The following is a 22,773-nucleotide window of genomic DNA, read 5'->3' as shown; positions in this document are numbered from 1 at the left end:
ATTAAAACTATAAGAACAGCCTCACTCACCTAAAAAGAATGTGGACAATAAGAGAATGATAAGAGTGTGGAATCCTGGAAAACACTAACCTTATGAAGCAGAATACATTAGGGGACATCTTAGTAAAGACTAAGAAACAGAACGAAGAGGCGTGGAAAAAAACAACAAGGAAATTTCAACAATGACGAGATGTGGAACAGCAAGGTGTTTCAATAGCAAGAGGGATAAGGACTGAAAAGTTTGTTAGATCTGGAATATCACAGTTGAATGATGGTCCTGGAAAAAGTGTTTCAGACCATGGTGACAGTAGCACCAACCTATACTAAGATTAAGGGAGGATAGATGGCAGGTGAGAAACAAGGCAGCTAATTTCGTTTGTTCTTACAAAATCCCTAGTGGTAAATGTAAAAAGAAAGCTGGGAGTTGATCTTGAACAGAAGCAAATCAAAGAGAAATTGTTGATGCACTTTTCATTTATATTTTTTTTAATGGGTAAAAGAGACCCAAATTTATTTGTAGGCTGAGTGGATACGGATGGAAAAAAGTGATAAGAAAGGAAAGAAAAGGGATAACTAATGAAGCAATGTTCTAGAACAACATGAGAAAAGAAAACAAGATCAGAGAGCTATACAGTGTAATTAAGAGGCAAGGTTAGCATGAATCACATAAAACACAGAAGTCCAAACTCTGCTTATAAAAGTTCTGTAACCACAAGCAAATTACTTCACTTCTCTCAGCTTCAGTTTCCAGTAAAATCATGCTAATGATGGCATCACTTTAAAAGACTATCATGAGATTATAAGAAATAATCTACAAAAAGCTCTTTGAGTACATTACATGGTACATAATAAAGACTCAAAGTTTCACTACTATCATTGTTAGATGACACCACATTTTTCTTCCTGTACATCTAAAATAAACTGATTAGGTTAGTGAGAATTGTAAGTAAAATTAAGTGTATGTTTAAGGACCCTCTTTCTTGTAAAATAAGAAATAAGGTCATTTGCAGAACTAAAGGCAGGGAAGGTAATGTTGCAGGCTAAGAGGAAAATCTCACAAGGTGCCTGGGTGGCTCAATTAAGCACCCAACTTTGGCTCAAGTCATGATCTTGTGGTTCATGGGTTCAAGCTCCATGTGGGGCTCTGTGATGACAGCTCAAAGCCTGGAGCCTGCTTCAGATTCTGTCTCCCTTTCACTCTGTACCTTCCCGGCTCAAACTCTGTCTCTCAAAAATTAAATTAAAAAACATCAAAAAATTTTTTAAATTTCAGAAATCAAGATTCAGACAAGAAGTTCCAAGTGAAGTTGTGGTCCAATAAAAGGAACACATAGACAGAACACTCAACTGGTGTCAAAGGGATGTGCACACAGAATTGAAGGGATGGTAAGTTTGGGGTTTCAGAAACTAATACAGCTGTTAAAGCTATCCTTTAAAAAAAATGATTTAATTACAGGGTTTCTTAATTTTAATAAATCATTTGACAGAGTTAATTATGATATATCATGATTTATGAATGACTTGAAGATATGATAGCACTGTATTACAATTTAATTAATTTGCTAAACAGTTATACCAAAAGTGAAGAAAAAAATGAAAACATAAATGTCAAATTTGAGAAAGGTTTCTAGTTGTAGGGCTATAAGCTCTGTCCTTCTCTTGTCCCAATCAATATTTTCATATATGATTTTATATATTAGGGGTTGCAAAAGCAAATGCTTTCAATGGCTAAGCAAAAAATGTAAATGTGTGACACCAAAATGTGTAATGCAATAAGGGATAATGATGATAAATCAGACAGATAGTACAAAGCTTAACTGAAAGCATCCTAATTCATAAAAATACTAACAATGTGCTAGCCAAATATAACACATCAGGGGATAAATGTGGCAATTTACAATTTCTGACTTTAACACAGTCACCAAAGACTAATACAAACCTAAGAAGAATGGTTTAAAATGGAAGCCCAAAGAAGAATTTAAAGAATTCTAATATCCTGGAAACCTGTAATATTTAACAAAGATAAATATAAAACCCTATGATTAAACTCAAAGTATCAATTTATTATGTAGAATGACAGATAAAATTTGACAGTAATTCAGTTGGAAAATAAATGATAGGTGTAACCGAAGAGAACTCAAAAGGTAATCTACACTGAGGTGCAGTTAATGAAAAACTTAACGCAGTATTAGATTACAGTTGAAGTATTGTGTTCAGATCGGTAAAGATAATTCCACTCTACCTGGCACAGTTCAGGCTTCATTTGACATACTGCTAAATATCCATTTTTAGGCAATGTATTTTATTCATAATATTAAAAAAGCAAAAATACACCAAAGGAAGGTTAAAAAAAAACCATGTCTAGTATAGACTGAATGTTCTAATCTACTACACTATGAGAAATTTGGGGCTTAAATTTTATTTAGACTACTGCTTTGCAGATTAACATAAACCTGTCTCTTTGCTCAAATATATTTAGTTTATTCACTCCATTAAGTATCAAAAACTTGTAACTTCTTGAGAACCATAGAGAAAGTCTGTCCATTTTGTAGGTGAATTGTAAATGCCCATATACGTGTAAAAGCAGTCATTTTGAATGTCTTCATTTTCCAAGACATTGAAGGTGTTTCATTATATTTAAAGGCACTGTGAACTACCTTTTATTTCATTGTTCTGTGCTTGTATTCAAATCAAATCCACTTTTTTTTTTTAAAACCTAACTGGGTCCTAAAACTGGAAACCAAAGCAACCAACTAATAACACTATCACTGCTCTTGATTTGAAATAAATGGGCTCAATAATATCCTGTTCTTTAAATGCTCTTATTAAATTTACAGACAGATATTCTGCTAAGTTAAATAGTCAGGAATAATCCATGAGGAGAGCCCATCAGTAGGAAACATCAAGTATAGAAAATACTAATATTTTCATATTCTAAAAGTAGTTTTGTTTAGAGGGTCATGAAAAATATAATTCATGGGACATGGTATGCAAATATTTTTAGAAGAAAGGACCAGGACTCAGCATTTCTATCACTTGTAATTTTCAAAAATATCTAGGTCTGCCATTTTCTCAATGTAGTCTCGCTTTTAGGTTACTAGACAGAATATCTGAATACTCACAAATTAGCTCTAAGCTTTAAAAGCCAAACATAAAAATACAACATGTAAATAACATGTAAATAGTGTCATCTGAATGGATACACCTGAAAACAGTCTACACACATAATGAGAAAGGACTAATTTCAAAGAACAATTACTAGGCTTCCCAAAAATTTGCTAAGGTGTCACTGCTACATATCCTTTAAAACGATTTTGCTAATACACAAAATGGATCTTACTCAGAAATCTCTTAAAAATTACATGATGTACAATTTAAGGAGTATTTCTCTCAGTTTTTCTAGTTATCACTTTTATTAATAAATTACTCTCTAACTGCTGGTTATCACTCCTCTGTGAACTCTAAAACTATTCAGTCAGGAAGAAATTTAAGTGATAAAACTTTGATCACACTTAACAACTAAACAAGAGCTGTGACAACTCCATCCAACATTAGGAAAACAGACAAATAATTTTTGAGGTCAAGGAAACAAAGCTACTTAAGGTTGCAACTTTTAAGCAAAATCATGCCATATTTGTAAAAATTAGATGGCAAGTGAAGCAGCCTATCACAGAACACAATAAAAGACATTCAACAAAGTAGACAGCCGAGGATTCTCCTCAGAATTGGGTTTAGGAACTTGGACTAGCAAAACCATCCCCCCAAAACACAAAAACTTAAAAATGAATGCCCCTTCTCCAATGGGTGTGTCAGGGCAGGCCAGAGAAGGGGAATAACATTAACAGTAAAGTGAGTGGATTAGAGAAAGGGAAATATTCTTTTGCTTGGAAGGGGTGGGAATGGGGGAAAGGGAGACAAGTACCTGGCATACAAGATTACGGCAAGCTGCATACCCATCTCACACTACAACACAAAGTACCAAAACCATAAAAAGTTTTTTAAAAATCCAAAAACCAAACTATAAATCTACCAGAAGAAAACATGAGTGTGTTTGCAATAGTGGGGGCAAAATACCTATAAGCTATTAAGGAAAATGATTCCATCTGGATTATATAAAAATATAAAACTTTTATACAACTTCCGGAGGGGGGCAGCCAAATTTTAAAAAGGACAATATTTTTGTACACCACAAATTATTAAAACTAATTAATGAATTCAGTAAAGTTGCAGGGTATAATATTATCACAGAAATCTGTTGCATTTCTACACACTAATAACAAAGCAGCAGAGAAATTAAGAAAACAATCCCATTTATAATTGCATCAAAAAGAATAAAATACCTAGGAATAAAATTAACCACGGAGGTAAAAGACCTGTACTCTGAAAACTATAAAACAACGATAAAAGAAATTGAAGACAACACAACAAAAAGATATATCATGCTCATGGAGAAGAATTAATATCATTAAAATGTCCATGCTATCCAAAGCAATCTATAGATTCAATGTAATCCCTATCAAAATACCAAGAGTATTTTTTCACAGAACTAGAAGAGATAATCCTAACATCTGTATGGAACCAAAAAATATCCCAAATACCTATATCAATCTTGATAAAGAAAAGTGAGGCTGGAGGTATTACAATCCCAGACTTCAAATTATACTACAAAGCCATAATAAAACAGTATAGTACTGACACACACAAAAAAACCACATTGATCAATGGAAAAACCAGTGAACTCAGAATTAAACATACCCTGGTCAATTAATCTACAATGAAGGAGGCAAGAATATAAAATGGGGAAAAGATAATCTCTTCAATAAAAGGTATTAGGAAAAATAGATAGCTAAATGCAAAAGAATAAACCAGACCACTTTCTAACATAAAACATAAAACTCCTTGAAGAAAATATAGACAGTACATTCGTGGGACATCTGCCTTAGCAATATTTTTCTGGATCCTCCCCAGAAAAGGACTACAATAGCAAAAATAACAATTAGGATTACTATCAAACTAAGAAGCTTTTACACAGTGAAAGAAACCATCAACAACAAATAAGACAATCTACTGAGAGAAGATATTTGCAAGTGATACACCCGAGAAGGGGTTAATATCCCAAGTATATACATAAGTCATACAATTCAACACCAAAACCACCTCAAATAATCCAATTAAAAATGGGCAAAAGACCTGAATAGCTATTTTCCCAAAGAAGTCATAGAGATGGCCTACAGGCATATGAAAACATGCTCAATCTCACTAATCATCAGGGAAATGTAAATCAAAACCACAGTAAGATATCACCTCACACCAGTCAGGATGGCTACTATCAAACAAGACAAGAAACTACACAAGTGTTGGCTAGCATGTGAAGAAAAGGGAATTCTCGTGCACTGCTGGGTAGGTATGTAAATTGGTGCAACCATTGTGGAAAATAGTATGGACATTCTCCCGAAAATTAAAACTAGAACTGACTGTGATTCTAGCGATTCCACTTCTGGGTATTTACTTGAAGAAAATGAAAACACTAATTTGAAAAGATATATGCATCCCTATGTGTACTGCAATAGTATTTACCATAGCCAGGACATGGAAGCAACCTAGGTGTCCATTAATAGATGAATGGATAAAGAAGATGTGGTATACACACAATAGAACATTACTCAGCCATAAAAAAGAATGAAATCTTACCATTTGTGACAAGATGGATAGACCTAGAGTCTTTATGTTAGTGAAATAACCCAGGCTAATAAAGACAAGTATAATATGTTTTCACATAAATGTGGAATCTAGAATACAAATGAACAAACAAAACAGAAAGAGACTCATAAATACAGAGAACAAACTGATGGTTGCCAGAGGGGAGGGGAATGGGAGGATAGGTGAAATAGGTGAAGGGAATTAAGAGGTACAAACTTCAACTATAAAATAAGTCAAGTCACAAAGACGAAAAGTACAGCATAGGGAATGTAGTCAATAATATTGTTAATAACTCTGTATGGTGACAGGTGTAAATACAGTGATCATGGTGAGCATTTTGTAATGTATGTAGTTGTCAAATCACTATGTTGCACACCGAAACTAATATCACACATTGTATGTCAACTATAATTTTTAAATCTGCTCACATGTGACAAAGGAGTAATAATGCGTCAGAGTGGGGATGGGGCAGAGAGGGAGGGAGAGAAATAGAATCCAAAGCAAGCTCTGCACTATCAGCGCAGATCCCCATGTGGGGCTCAAACTCACAAACTGAGAGATTATGACCTGAGCCAAAGTCAGATGCTTAACCAACTTAGCCACCCAGCTGCCCCTAATTTGTTTTGTTTACAATACAAACAGCTCATTAATTATGACCTAAGTCAGTAAGAAAATACTAGCATTCCGATGGAAAAAAAATGAAAAGGGACATAAACAAACGGCTGATAACAGTCCTACCAACGACCAATAAAAATGAAGATGCCCAACCTCATTCATAAATAAAGAACTATAATAAAAATAACAATGAGCTACCACTGTTCACCTATCAAATTGGACAAGAAAACTCAATCTGGGAAAAGTATGTATTGGGACAGGGTCATTGTCCAATATGCACTATTACACACTTCTGCTGAAAACCCAAACTCTTGCAACTTTTTAGGAAATCAATGGGCAAATATAATACATCCCAAAGTACAGATGTACAGAGATCCTATTCAACTCAGCAACGCCATTTCTAGGAATCATGTGTATGAAAACATGTGTCTTTGCATGTGCGCACAAAAAGACGGTTGGAGGCGTACCTAGGTAGCTTAGTCAGTTAAGTGTCCAACTTGGGCTCAGGATCTTGTGGTTCATGAGTTCAAGTCTCATATCGAGCTCTGTGCTGACCATCAGAACCTGGAGCCTGCTTCAGATTCTGTGTCTCCCTTGCTCTTTGTCCCTCTCCCATTAGCTAGCTCTCAATCTGTCTGTCTGGTCTGTCTGTCTCTCTCTCAAAAATAAACTTAAAAAAATTTTTTTTAAAGTTGCAAATTTGTGGAGAGCAAGAAATTAAAAATCATCTGCATGTCAGAAAGTAGAGACATACTCAAAAGCAACACTAAACAAAAGCCCACATTAATGGGGTATATCAAAGGAACACAGAAGCTAACTGGAAAGAGCTCCCACAGGCCAAAGCTGGAACAATCTGATCAATAAAATAAATGACTAAAAAGATTCATAAATGGGGGAGAAAAGACCATTTCTCATGCAGAAGAAATCCAAATAATTTATATAGCCAATCTGTTCTTAAGGAGAAAGAACAGAAGTCCTCCCTTCTGAGGTGTGGATTTCCTTCCGAAGGACAGAGCATGGAAAGCGGCAGGGTTGGGGGGAAGCAGAGTAATTTCACAGTGGAGAAAACTGAAAAGTGTTAGGTCAACCAGATGATCAAGGTTAATAACATCCACAAGTTGTGCTAATGGTAAGTGCCCTTGATACGATGTGATGAAAACAGCACATTTTTCCAAATAACCAATTTATTATGAGATAAGTATGAGACAAACCCCAATAGTGAGGCAAGCGACCAGTACTCCTCAAAACTGTCAAGGTCACCAAAAACAAGGAAAGTCTGAGGAAAGTCTGCCACAGTCAAGAGGAGCCTAAGAGACAAAATAACTAAATGTGATGTGGTAGCCTAAATGCGATCATAGAAAAGAAAAAAGACATTAGATAAAAACTAAGGAAACCTAAATAAACTATGGAATTTAGTTAATAATAATGTATCAATATTGATTCATTAATTCTAATAAATGTAACCATACCAATATAAGATGTTAACGACAGGAAAATTGGGTGCAGTGTCTATGCATATAGACATAAAACACCATATTATATTTTGGGGAATGAGGGCAACATGCTCCAAAATAATACGAATATTATTACATTAACATATGATATACATGCTCATATATGAATACAGGAAATTTACCTCTACAGAGAGGGATTTGAAGATTTGCGGATTAAAGATTTTACTTTTACCTACTGCCCTGTGTTATTTCATTTTTTTCCTAATACACACTGTAATAGTATCTTACAGTTTCATTAAAATATATTAAAATAACATAAAAACAAGGTGGTAACTGATATTCAAAAGAAACTCTTAAATTCACATCTTCAAACAAATAACAGTTATCATCTCACTTGCTAACATTTATTAATTTCTGAAGAGGCCTTGAGAAATTCTACCTCAAGAATTTTTGCATTACCTATGTATTCATTCCCTACTTCACACTCCTATTGAAAATGTCTGCATTGATCATCAGCAAATTTTCATACAGATAATAAATATACCACTTTATAGAATTCAATATGAAATTTTAAGTAAAAAACAAAATTGTGGAGTTATTTAGGCAACCTCTTGATTTTAGTAAATAAAATTCTCTGCTATCAGTAATTTTCACAAAGTAAGGAAGGTGAAAGAGAAGAAAAAGGAATGGAGAGTTGTATTTTGTAAACTAGACCATGTGTATACAGTTATAACTTTGTATAGCATTTCTATATGTACACCATTTCTAGAACTTGAGATTTCATTTAATTAAAAAATAACAAAAAATCCTTTTCACACAGGGAGGCTGATCTTGACCCAATCAATCACTTATGAACTCCTTTCTACATCCCTAGCCTTACCTCCCACTACTATCCCACACTCCCATACTTTATGTACCAGAAATATCAAAACACTTGTGTCTCTTCTACACACTATGTTGTTTAACTTCACCAAGCATTTCAAACATCCTGTACTTCTAACTTCACACACTTATACTGCGCTATTTATCTAAAGAGCTCCTCCTCAAAACCCTGAAAAGTATCATTTTTCCTATGTAATTCCTTTGCTGACCCTTCTGGTAATTTATTACTTTTATCTATAGTACTTCTGTTCATAGTGCAAGTAACTGTTACTCCATTGGTCATTTTACAGTAGATTTCTTTTCTTGTCTTTCTCAAATTCATTTAGACAGACCTTATACTTTGTCTTTGTATCTAAAACACTATACACTGCCAATAAGCTGAAATTAAAGTGAACATCAAGATTTCAGAAAGAGTAGGTATTTGGAAAGAACACAGACTATAACTGAAGAGTCTACATTTAAATAATTGGCTCACATGGTTGGTCACTAACTATGCAACCTTGAGCAAAAAATTTTTTTAAATGTTTATTTATGTACTTTGAGAGAAAGAGAGAGGAGAGGAAGGGCAGAGGGAGGGGGAGAGAAAGAATCTCAAGTAGGCTCCATGCTGTTAGCATAGAGCCTGATGCAGGGCTCCATCTCATGAACTGTGAGATTATAACCTGAGCCAAAATCAAGAGTTGGACACTTAACCAACTGAGCCACCCAAGTGCCCCATGAGCAAATTCCTTATTCACTAAACTTTTATTTTTCTCGTGGATAAAACTTATAAAATAGTACTATCATCTATCTTGTAGCACCAAGTTGACTAAATGAGAAAAATGCATAATACACATAGAAAAAAAAAACACTTTAAGAATCACAAGATTTAACAAAACATTTAGTACTTTCATTCATTATTTAAGATTTTATACAATGTCTATAGTAATCAAAAGAATATCTCTGAGAATATGAATCTGATAAAAATTATCATATATAGGGTATACTAAATTTATTTGATGTTTTTAAATACTTATTTTGGTATATGTTTTACAATATATTAGTGCAATGCTACTAATTTATTGTGTTTACTTAATATTTATTTACTGATGAAGTAAACAATTAAAACAGAAGACAATCAGCATATGTTCAATTATTACTTTTCAGTCTATCCCTCTACAATACAGTATGTACCTACTGTAGTTGGAAGTCTCTATTTTACTCATCTTTTCACTAAGCAGTCCACAAAATGCAGAAATAATTAAGTGGGAAGTAGGACTTCTGGAATGGCAGAGTAAAAGACACAAGAGATCTTCTCAGCAAAACAAAATTTTAACTGGTAAAATGATTATAAAACAATCACTTAAGTATCTGGTAATTGTTCTAAGGGCGTACAGCAAATGAAACAAATCTCGTTAAGAAGAGCAAGGGTCTGTGGCATTTTTGTGAAGACCTGCTCCCTTACTGTGCTATAATACTGCCATGTTTGGGAAGCTCTACCAAGCACTTAACTCCTGACAGGTGTGGTCAATAAGAAGGGAAGCTTCCTCTCCCCTCAGTTCCAGTCTGGGGCCATGGCTTCATCCAAGGAGGGACAAGGTGTGTCCAAGTTGTAAAAGTCCAAGAGGACTATGTCTCCTTTCCCCCACCCAGCCCCCAAAAGTAATTCAGAAGGTCTACTCCAGGCAAGCAGGCTGGGGTCCTGACAGTCTCATCTTTAATTTGATCACAGGGCAGAGCACCCATGCTGGGAGTGGCAAGGTAGTGTGAAGAACAGGGCCCTCACTGCCTATCCTCTAGTACCCACTCATAAAGTGGGGGTGTTACTCTAGAAAAAGTTTGTCTTGACACGGAGTTCTCTAGTATAGTAGAACAGGCATTCTGTCCCCAGAGAGAAACAGGCTAGCTCTGCCTAGAGACTAATTTTATTTATAACACAGTATGGAGAACTCCATGCCTATAGTCATTATCTAAAAACAATAGAGGCCTTTGTGGAAGCTGGTAGGTCCCTGACACAAGCAAAAAAGCAAAGCAACAGAAGTTGAATGGAAACAAGAGAGAGCCAAAAAGAGCCTACTTGGCATCAGTCCTGTCTGGAGGTCAGTAAGGATATGCATAGGTTCTCAGATGTGCAGAATGTGAGGGAGACTTGAAGCATTCCCCAAGTTGCACAAAGATACATCAACACACAGTAAAAGCATTACTGGCACAAGGAGCTCATAAGCAACCTCAGGTCAAACACTGAGTGAACAATAAGCTACTCTGACCCAAGAGTAACTTCCAGGAAGTAAAATCACATTCATCCTTGGTAGTCAGAAAGGCCATGAATGCCCAAGGCTGCACCTTTCAGGAACAATCAGAGGGGAAATTCCACGCTACTAGTATCTGGTTCAACTTGTGGTAAATACGCACTCCCTGAACTCTGAAAGCAGCACTCAAGCCACTCACATATCCAATGGTAAAGGATAAAAATATAACTTGCTAAGGGAACTCAAAGCACAACCTATAACCAGTGCCTTTAAAAAGATCTCAAATCAAGAAACTTAACTTCTCTATTTTAAGAAACTAGAAAAAAAAGCGGGGGGTGGAGTGGGGTGGATAAGCCCATAGCAAGCTGCAGAAGGGAAATAATAAAGAGAACAGGAATACATGAACTAGAAAAAAGCAATTGAAAAAAATCAAAGAAACTAAATCAATGGAATCAATTGATTCAATAAAAAAAAATCAAGAAAATTGATGAACCTTTAGCTAGACTGACCAAGGAAAAACACACAAAATTATGAAATCAGGAATGAAAGAAGGGGCATCACAGCTAACCTACAGATTTTTTTTTAAAAATTGAGGAAAAAATATGAATAACTATGTCAATAAATAAGATAGATAACTTAGAAGAAATGAACAAATTACCAAAGTGGGACAAAAGAAAAAAATAGAAAATCTAAATACACCATTACAAGTAAATAAATTGAATTAGTAATTTTAAAACTTCCCACAAAAAGTGCCCAGGTGTATAGACAGATTTAATGGAGAAAACTACCAAGCTCTCTAGGAAGAATTAATACCAGTTCTTCACAAAATCTTCACAAAAATAGAAGAGGAAAACACTTCCCAACTCATTTTATGAGGCCAGTGTTACCCTGATACCAAAACCATCACAAGGTAGGGGTCAAGACAGACATACACAAGACTACTAATCAATATCTCGTATGAACAAAGATGCAAAACTCCCCTAAAAAGTACTATTCAGCAATATATAAAATGATAAGATACCATGACCAAATGGGATTAATTTCAGAAATGCCATGAAGGTTTAGCATTCAAAAAATTAACATAAAACACCGTAGTAATAGAATGAAAGACAAACACATAATCATTTTAACAGATGGAGGGAGAAAAGAGCATTTGAGAAAATCCAACATATCATGAAATGCTCAACAAACTAGGATTAGAAGGGAACTTCCTTAAATGTGATAAATAACAGCTACAAAAACCCCACAGTCTACTTAAAGACTACTATGTCTCCTCTAAAATCAGGAACAAAATAAGGATGTCTGCTTTCATATCTTCTCAACTATTGTCGTGGAGGTTCTAGCCAGGGCAGTGGCAAGGAAAAGAAAACAAAAGGCATCCAAGACATTACTTTTTTTGTTTTGTTTTAAAAATATTTTTTATGTTTTATTTATTTCTGAGAGAGAGAGAGAGAGAGAGAGAGAAATAAGAGAGAAAGCATGAGCAGGGGAGGGTCAGAGAGAGAGGGAGATACAGAATCTGAAACAGGCTTCAGGCTCTGAGCTAGCTGTCAGCACAGAGCCTGATGCGGGGCTCAAACCCACACACTGTGAGATCATGACCTGAGCTGAAGTCGGATGCTCAACCGACTGAGCCACCCAGGTGCCCCAAGACATTACATTTTGATAAAAAGGTCAATTCATCAATTAGATGTAATTATTATACACATATATGTACCAACAACAATCGAACGTATAAACAATGAAAGAATTGAAAGAAGAAATGGACAATTGTACAATAACTGGAGACTTTACTACACCACTTTCAATAATGGACAGCACATCTCGATAGAAGAGCAATAGAGAAATACAAGATTTGAACATTATAAACCAAAAGGACATCTATCTATCTACCTACCTACCTATCTTTCTACCTACCAATCAAGATTTATATCTCAAAACAGAAGAATAGTCTAACTTTACATCCTGAAGAATTAGAAAAGAGGAAGAAACTAAACGTGAAGCTGGCTAAAGGAAAGAAATAATAAAGATTAGACCGCTAATTAATAGAGAACACCACCACCAAAAGGGGTTCAAGAAAATCAAAAGGTAATTCTTGGAAAAGATCAAAAAATTGACACACTTTAGCGAGACTGACAAAAAAGAGAAGACAAATAACTAAAATCAGAACTGAAAGTGAGAACATTACTACTGACTTTACAAAATAAAAAGAACAGAATAGCAGAATACTATGAACAAGTGTGTGCCGACAAATTAGATAACCTAGATGTAATCAATAAATTGAGGGGAACACACCAAATATTTAACTCAAATGAAATACAAACCCTCAACAAACTTAGAGAACAAGTAGAAATTGAATCAGTCAGTAATCAAAAACTGCCCAAAAAGTAAAGTCCAGGACCAGATGGTTTCAATGGTGAATTCTAACATACATTTAAAGATTTAACAACAATTCTTCAGAAGCTCTTCCAAAAAAACATGAGCTTAAGTGTTTAGAATAATGCCTGGTGTCTGGTGTACAGTAAGCACCACGTAAATTTTGGATATTATTATCACTGCTGCTACTATTATTGTCATAGAACAAAAGGCTATTTATTCTTTTCTAAAAATTCTCCAAAGTAGACACTATATAACCTTTCCTTGTTTAGCAGTAATTACTGAGATATTTTTAAATGTTACATTTCTAATACACTGCTCCTAGAGAAATGTACATTCTACGGTAAATACTATATGGACCCTGGAGACAGACTTCCTAGAGTTGACTTCTAACTCTGCCACTCAGTAGCTGCAGGACTCTCAGGTAACTTAACTGCAATTGCCTCAGTTTCTTCTTCCATAAAATGGGAAGTAATAACTGTACCCATTCTTCACTGGGTTGCTGTAAAGTTTAAGTGAATTACAAAGTACATGTAAAGTGCTTACAGCAATATCTGATGCAGAGCAAGTAAAATATATATTTGCTATTATTAAACAATAATTTATAAAATAGTAAATTAATGTTTATTAAGTGTTAATTATACCCCAAGTGCTAATGATAAGCACTTAAACAGTATCACACTTTTTTCTTTAAAAATCCCTACTGGGGGCGCCTGTGTGGCTCAGTCGGTTAAGCGTCTGACTTTGGATCAGGTCATGATCTCACGGTTTGTGGGTTTGAGCCCCGCGTCAGGCTCTGTGCTGACAGCTAGCTCAGAGCCCGGAGCCTGCTTCAGATTCTGTGTCTCCTCCTCTCTCTGACCCTCCCCTGCTCATACTATCTCTCTCTCTCATAAATAAATAAAAAATTAAAAAACCCAAACCCTACTGTACAGATGAGAAGGGGAAAAAGGCTTACTAAGGTAAATATCCTGCCCAATCATACTGCTATCAAGTGGCAGAACTGGGATGCAAATCTAGCTAGTGCTCTTCCATTTTCAGAACAGATTCACTCGTATCCTTTCCTCTCCAGGGCTAGTGACAAACAGGCATAATCAAGCACAGCATTCTTCTCTGATCCCAAAAGCAGTGGTAGAATCTTCTGCACACAACCCTCTACACAGTTACTATCAATAGAACAAAGTTGGTATGAGGAATGAAATCAATTTGTCATCCTTGCTATTTAAACTGCCACTAATACAAGTAGCGGGCGAGTTTTATTTTAAGGAAGGCAATTTCTTTATTATCCAAATAATCAATCTATGATGCACACAGCTAAAACATTTTCACACGTAAGGTTACTTGTAGGAATTTTTCTTAAAAATTAATTTAAAAAAATTTAAGGCTTGTCTACTGCGGTGAGCTGCAACTCAGGAAAAGCAAAGTCAGCCAGTCCCCAGTTTGAACCAAAGCAATTTTGCTTTTTATCTGTTCTATTTATAGAATGGGGGTTCTTCATAAAATTTTATTTGGGGGAAAGGAGTTTCTACTACCAAATACTGATACTGAAAAAAAAAAAACACCATTCTCTAGAATATTCAGAATTCACAAAAGTATCATAAGCCAGACTTTCAAAACATTCAAAAATCCCATTTTTTCTCTTGTCAAGGAGAGAATGTTACTTTTTCTAAACTAAATCAGAGTTACTAAAACCTAATGGGTAATCTAAAGTATACTAACTGACTACATGATGCTCTAGTCACTACAGCAAACACCAATAATTCCAACCAGAAGACTACAACTAAGACTAATTAAGTCATATCTCTGGCCTCTGTTCTGACTTAATTCCTCCTTCTTTTAGTCATCCTGGTTACTCCTCAGTTATATGCTAAAAGCTGATTATTTATAATCCCTAAAGAAAATTATTCTTTAAAATGGCAGAGTAGAACAAAATAAAGACAAGTTCACCAAAATAGATACAATCTTCCAGTCAAACTGTGATCAGTGGAAATTACTGGCAAATATTACAGCAACCCTACTCTAACTTCATCCAGAGCTAAAGGGTGCTTATAGACAAAAATTATGATGAAGCTCTGGGGTAGCTTAGCTACAATTTTAAAATTAAAAATAACAATGTGGGAGTAGTTAGGAGTGTTATGCAGTTCAACAATTCAGAACACATAATATATAACCAATAACTAGAAATATGATCAGATTGCCAATATTTAATAAGTTTATAAATAATTATTCATACAATTTTGTAAAACATGTACAAGTAGAATAAGATATGTAAAGATGGAGAAGTCAAAAGTCAGGATAGTACTTATGTTCAGAGAAGTAGTGTTGCCCTGGCTTTGGGGAGCCACACTTTTCTTTGTTGGGGGAGGAGGGGGTGTTTTCTGGTAAGGGCTGGAAAACCTGCTAGACAAATTCTAAAAGAGCTATAACACTAGGGAAGCCACCTTCTGATCCTGACTCCCACAAACTGGCTGGTTGGATGACACTGATACACCACCAGCCATGCTGGGTACCTCTTTGCCCAAGAACAAAATGAGGTAGGTGGTGAGATGATCTTGCAGGCACCATCTGGCTCTAAACAAGATGTGTGGCCTAAGTGAGTGATCTCTGCCACTTGGATCCCAAGCATATATCATGCTTAAAGTTACCGAAACGCTATTTTAATAGGAATTCTACGCATACAATCTGATAACATGGCATACAAAAGACTAGTAAAAAAGTTCTGATATCACTGGAATCATCTGAAATGATGCTGATCACCTTAACATTGCAGTGCTAGGACGTCTTTAATAATACTGTTTTTCCCATAGGATTTTTTTTTCCATTCTAGATGCTGGTAGCTTGAACAAATGATGCTTCCTGGACCATGATACCTATTCCTTATATATAATGCTGCAGTGTTTTACAAGATTCTTCTCCCAAACATAACCTAAGGCACAGGAACTCTGAATAGAAATAGAGAATTCAAGTTTTAAGTGCATTTCATACAGTTCCTTCTAGAAAGTCCTTCTAGCATTGGGCTTTGGGGTCCACTGCTTATTAGCACAGCTATATTTCCATATTGAGCCTTCCCAGACCATACTGCCTCCTTTAGTTACCCCAGTCACTCCCTGTTTAGGACCAAAATTTCAGCTTCATATCACATACAACTGAGAAAAATAATACTTCCTTAATTAGAGTCTGTTTAGTGATAAATCAACAGCTTGGCCTTGTTCTTTCAGAAATGCAAGGTCTGAGCAAATAGAAGACCAGTATCAATTAGAGATATGAAGAGAACCCTTACTAATGTGATAATTTTTGCTTTGTGAAAGCAATAAATGCAAATATTTACTTTTATGTTACCTTTTAGTTGCTATTGTTCTACATGGGCCTTGTAGGCACCAGAGCATGATCATTTTTCCAAATACAAAACAACAAAAACTCCACCAAAAAAAAGTCAGGACAGGAAGTGAAAATTTTTTCTCTCAAATTTTCCCCAAAATGAGTAACAGAGCTCAAAGAGAAAAGACACCAAGAAAGAGAATGAAGGCTGCTCAGGACAGAGGAGAATCTATATAAAGATTTAGAAGGATCAGACATTCAATGAAAGATAGGTAGAAACCCAATGAAATAAGAGTACAGAAACCCAGAGAATGAGGCTGAAATCCACAGAGGGAGTAACCGAGAGAGAGCAATAGACAGACACCAGAGTTAAAGAGGGAAAAGAAATCTGAGAGGGTGACAGAGACCAAGGAGGGACAGAAGCCCAGAGACCAAAAGACAGAGACTCAGAACCCAGAGTGAAAGGAGCAGAAACCCAGAAACTAGACTGAGGAGACTAAAGAGAAGTGAGACAAAATGCACAGAGGAGACAGAAAATGGTAAAAAGGGAGAGAGATAATGACAATGAGAAGATCACATAATATTCTCATATACGTCTGAACTCATACATCAACTAAATCTTTTATCCTTATAATCCTGAAACACTGAATTCTGCTCTTTCTCATCCTCAAAATTTCTAAAATCATCCCAATTGCCTTCCCACATTTCCTCAGGGCTCCTGCCCTGACCACTAATCTCATGTCCATACGGTCCCCTAAGCTCCCTGAAACCCCAAAAAGGAACTCTTTTGAACCCCAGTCTCTTCGTGGAGGTTTTCTATACTTTTTTTTTTCCTGGATCCCACCCAAAGGCAGTGGTTTCCTTCTAGTTCTCTCAAATGAAGACTTCTCATCCTCAACACACTCCAGGACCAGAAGGCAATACTTGGCAAACCGCTGGCTCGTCACTGTGCTGGTCTCAAACATCCCGTCTCCCTCCTTCCAGAAGTCCTAAGAGCTCTATCACACGGCCACACAACTCTATCAACCGAACTCTGTCATTATCATTTCTCCACGTAGCACCCCACTCCCTGTCATCACCACCACCACATGTAAAGTCATACGTGTATCTGTCTAATAGGCATTTCTACTTGCTTGTCCCAGAGACATCTCAAACTATTAATTTACTATTTCCTCCCCCCAAATTGTTCTCATATATATACACATACACAGGCAGTATACCATGCTCCTATTCAGATAGAAATCATCTTTAAAGATCTGTAAGAATTTCCTAAGACATTTAGATCCCCTTCTACAACTATAGCTCTAAGTTCACTCTAAGTAACCTACGCTTGGACAGTCACAACTGATAATAACAAACCTGAGCTCTTGGGGCACCTGGGTGGCTCGGTTGGTTAAATGTCTGACTTTCGATTTCACCTCAAGTCATAATCTCATAGTTTGTGGGACTGAGCCCTGCCTCGGGCTCTGTGCTGAGTGTGGAGGCTGCTTCAGATTCTCTCTCTCCCTCTCTGCCCCTCCCCAATTAGCACTCTCTCCTCTCTCGCTCAAAATAAATAAATATTTAACAACAACAACACAAACCTGAGCTCTCAACCCTAGAGCAGAATCTGTCTTCCAAATGGGACATATTAGTTTATTACCTGGTCTCTTGAGTAATGTTAGCCCTGCAGAACAATTCAGAAGAACAGAAGTGGAGATGGTGAGGAGAGCAAGAAGAAATCACCTTTTCGGTAGCTAGAAGATCATGGGAGGTCCTGCATCTGTGTATTTCTGCATATCTTCAGAAGACCTTCTCTTTTGTTAAGGAAGGGCAATTATTTTCAGCAATATATCACAACCTTTCTTTCTTTCTGTTTTGTTAATGAAGCTATCCAAAATTAAGAGGAATCTTTTATTCATTTTGGAAAATTTACAATGTTCAAGAGAAAGTTCTGAGATAAATAAAACATTATAAAGTATATTTCCTTTTTATAATAGAGGTTCAGTGTCCTTCTGTTTAACCTCCCTTAATGACTTCTCAATTGGTCTTTATCTGCAAGACCATTTTTGATAATAAGCAGCTCTAAACAGCAACAGGGAGGAAAATCACCCTCTGGGGTACACAGATAGCAGTCCACTGTCACTACTACCAAGGCAGGATTAAGTGAGGGTGAGAGCAAACTGTGATCAGGGTTTTCATCAGACCAAAACCAGATAGGTAAGCCTTTTGATGCCACCACAAATACAGTCTTATATTCAAAAGTTTGATATTCTTCCTTTTCTGCTCTTTATCTTTGTAAGCATTAAATGAGTTAGTATTTGTAAAGTCCTAAAAACAGTATCTGCCATATAGGGGACAGCGAATAAAGTAATTAGGAGAAAATGTTTAGGGGTTTTGTTAGGAGGCTTTTGGAAACGAATCTACATGTAATCCAGTGTTCATGGAACAAATAATTCTGACCTTTACTTTGCTCCCTGGGGTATTATAATGTCCAGCATCTAACAACAAAAAGTCATGAGGATGCAAAATTCCATTGTAAGAGTGCTGTTCCATAATTTTATTTGGGAAGGGCCAGGAAAAAGTAAAGACATGTCAAAACAGAGAAGATTAAAGACATAACAGGCAGTATGCGAGGTTTAAAAAAAAAAAGTGGCATGAACCTCATAATTGGCTTTAGAAACAAGAGAGCTCAAATACTTATAAGGGCTTACAGTCCCTAATACAAGCACCAGAGAAACAAAAGTCACCTACAGAACCAATCTGTTATTAATTGTTGCTAAAACATTAGCTGTGACTGACACAAATGCACACAAATATATAACATTTATGTATCTACAGGATATATATCATAATGTTTGCTTAATACACAGACATCTTCCCATAGTATAGGCTCTGTCATGAAAAAAAGAACTAAGGAAATAACCTAAATAAATAAAAGTTAATGGAAAATGATTAAACTCTGGTACACTGGGAAATAGTTACATGAAGTAAAAAGAACACTGGGCTTAGTAATCAAGAGGGATTATAGATCTAGGAACTTTAGATAGTATGTGCCAGAAATCTGAGGTCCAAAATATCAAATGAACCAATCCAAAGTCATATTTATTTAGCTAAAAAGATTAAGTGGTTTGTTATTTGCCCTGCCCCCTCACCACAAACCAGTAGAAATATAAGGGGGAAAATGGAATCTGGGAAGAAAGGACAGTGAATAGGCAGAAGGAAGAAGGTAAAACAGAAGAGACAAACTTTCTGTGCTTCCAACTCCAGTGAATACAATGACATTATTATTATTTGAAGAGAAACACCAAAAGGGTTGGGAATTCATAACACACTGTCTTCTCAAATTAACCTTTGCTTTCACAAAATTAAATGCAATCATAAAGAGTGACCAAGTATCACAAGTTCTGTAATACTGTACCTTTCTAACTTTTTCCCTCACCAAGGATAGGTTAAATATGCCTCCCAATGTTGAAGTCTCATTCTGGTCCTACTAAAGTCCTCCTGGTTCCCCTTTCCCTACAATACTTCCACTTAACAAAATGACATCATTTTCCACCCTCTAATAAACAAGTGGAACTATCATGCAGCTCCAGGAGCACATAAAGAACACAGGTTTAAAATATACATGTGTGTATAATGAACTAAAGACAAATGTTCCAAAAAAGAAAATTCTTAAAAAAACATTCCCTTTATCATTTCATTAACATTTTCTGATATAACTAATGATAGTCAATGATTATGTCTTGAGTTTAGGATTACTAGGGCTTGTGTTTCAGAATTCTTCCATTTAATATCAGCAAAACTGTTTCACTCATTGGGCAAGGGTGGGGGATGGGGTGCAAAACAAAGACTGTTTTTAGAATAACAAGTCTATCACAATATTAAGTACACAGTACACACTTTCTGCAAGACCTACCTTCTCACCACTTGAGTAGAAGAAATAACGCAATCGGACTATGTTACAGTGATCTAGCTTTCTCATGATTTGAAGCTCTCGGTTCTGAAAAGGAAACACATGAAAATATTTTTTAAAGGATAAATGCTATTCACCATATTGACTAAGATGCTAAAGTTTCATAACGATAAACACTACAAAGTGCAGGCCATGGATATGTTACTAAAAAGTATGGTCTAGGGAGTCGGGGGGCAGGCCATGGATATGTTACTAAAAAGTATGGTCTAGGAGTTGGGGGGCTGGGCAAAATAGGCAAAGGGGATTAAGAGGTACAAAGTACCCATTGTAGAATAAATAAATCATAGGGATGAAAAGTACAGCACAGGGAATATAGTCAAAAATACCATAATACACTTAAATGTGATGAGAATTTCACAATGTATATAACTGCCAAATCAGTATGTTGTACACTTGAAATTAATTTAATATATATCAATTATACTTCAATCAAAAATTTTAAAATTATAAAAATTAAATTTTTTTTTCTAAAATGTTTATTTATTTTTGAGAGAGAGAGAGAGAAAGAGAAAGAGAATGAGTGGGGGAGAGGCAGAGAGAGAGAGGAAGACACAGAATTTAAATCAGGCTCAACTTGGAGCGGTCAGCATCGAGCCCAATGTGGGGCTCGAACCCACAAACTATGAGATCATGCCCTGATCTGAAGTCAGACATTCAACCGACTCAGCCACCCAGGTGCCCCCAAAATTTTTAAACAAGATACAAAGTAATGTCTATAGACCAGTGCTGACCTGCAAACTATTTGTTATTAGTCTATGAACTATTTACTACTGCCTTGCAATAAGATAAATACAGAAATTGAAAATAAGTGCTTAGAATCTTTTACAGCAATTTAACAGAGTAATTTCATATCCGTGAATCTTATAATAAAGCGTGGGGTCTATATTTTGTATTTTTTTAAATTTCACTTTTCTAGTAACTGATTTGTATTGTATTTTACAAAAATATCAGTCTTTGATGAACTGGAAATTTTTAAAACTAATACTTCACAATTAATAGCTTGAGAAGCAGTGGTCTATGTTATGTCAGAGATGTCTGGAATGAGTTATTACTACTGGAATCTTTCACAACTATAATAAAAATCACACTTCTCACTAAGCACATAAATTTGGGTGCAAAGAGTTCTTACAAGCCCCACTATTTCCCAAGATATGGTTAAAAAAAATCTGAGAGCCCCATAAGAAAGGCTCAGTTGCTAAGTGTTACAGGGTTAAAATAGGACATGCTAGAAACTGTACAGTCTCGATAAACTTATAGATCATATAAATAATTTTTCCTTTGGGGAGTTTCAAGGTTACGCATTCTTCATGAAAAGAAATCATTAAGTAATATGATGGCTTCCTAACAGCATAAGTTTTTGCAGTAATAAATCTGAAGAGTATATATTAACAAAGAAGATAAATTCCAACAATATACTTGGCTGCAAAAGTCCAGTTAATAAAGGCCAAATTACATAACAGAGAACATATTACAAAGTACCAGCTATATGGACAGGAAATATAAAATTTCAAGTAAAATAGTGATTGAGAAGAGCTACAAAACATATACCTGGGAATCTGAAAGGAAAACTGCTTTATGCTTTAAAAAAAAAAAAAAAGAGGGGCCGGGGGTTGCACAGATGAGGAGCCTAATCAGCAGAACTGTTCTAGAGCAGAGTAGCCTCCAGTTCTTAGAAGATGATAGAAGAGGCACCTGGGTGGCTCAGTCAGTTGGCATCCAACTTCAGCTCAGGTCATGATCTTGTGGTTTGTGAATTCAAGCCCCATATAGGGCTCTGTGCTGACAGCTCAGAGCCTAGAGCCTGTTTCAGATTCTGTCTCCCTCTCTCTCTGGCCCTCCCTAACTCGTGCTCACACATGCTCACTCTTGCTCTCTCTCAAAAATAAACATTAAAGAAAGAAAATAATACTTTAAAAAATAATATAAAAAAGAAGAGGATAGTAAAAATATGCAAATATTCCTCCTCTACAAACTTCCAACAAGCTCTATGTTAGTTCTACCATGTCCTCTCAATGAAATTGGAAACTTGAAAGGACTTCTTCTCTCTCTTTAAATTGAGGGGAGAGCCTGGGTGCTCAGTCAGTTAAGCTTCTGACTATTTGATTTCAGCTGAGGTCATGATCTCATGGTTCATGACTTTGAGACCCTCATGGGACTCCACATGGATAGCATGGAGCTTGTTTGAGATTCTCTCTCTCTCCCTCCCTCTCTCCCTCTCTCTCTCTCCCCCCCCTCCCTCCCGCCTC

At 35.9% G+C, this 22,773-nt stretch overlaps 1 protein-coding gene and 1 non-coding gene across 5 annotated transcripts in view; both read right to left on the bottom strand.

Annotated features, from left to right (window-relative positions):
• Positions 1 to 22,773, bottom strand: part of GSK3B (glycogen synthase kinase 3 beta) — a 205,019-nt gene that overhangs the window by 82,853 nt on the left and 99,393 nt on the right. For all 4 annotated transcript variants that reach the window (XM_077776762.1, XM_077776760.1, XM_077776761.1 and 1 more), the window contains exon 3: positions 20,471 to 20,554. In XM_077776762.1, the coding sequence (XP_077632888.1) occupies positions 20,471 to 20,554 (84 nt within the window). The remainder of the gene's footprint in view (positions 1 to 20,470; positions 20,555 to 22,773) is intronic.
• Positions 15,622 to 15,685, bottom strand: LOC144242023 (U7 small nuclear RNA). Its single transcript, XR_013338277.1, has one exon. It is a non-coding gene; the product is annotated as a U7 small nuclear RNA (small nuclear RNA).

This window comes from Crocuta crocuta, unplaced genomic scaffold (assembly GCF_008692635.1).
Source record: "Crocuta crocuta isolate KB4526 unplaced genomic scaffold, BGI_CrCroc_1.0 scaffold87, whole genome shotgun sequence".
NCBI classification, from domain to species: Eukaryota; Metazoa; Chordata; class Mammalia; order Carnivora; family Hyaenidae; genus Crocuta; species Crocuta crocuta.
The sequence above is the reverse complement of the archived record's forward strand: the minus strand, read 5'-3'. Positions and strand labels throughout refer to the sequence as shown.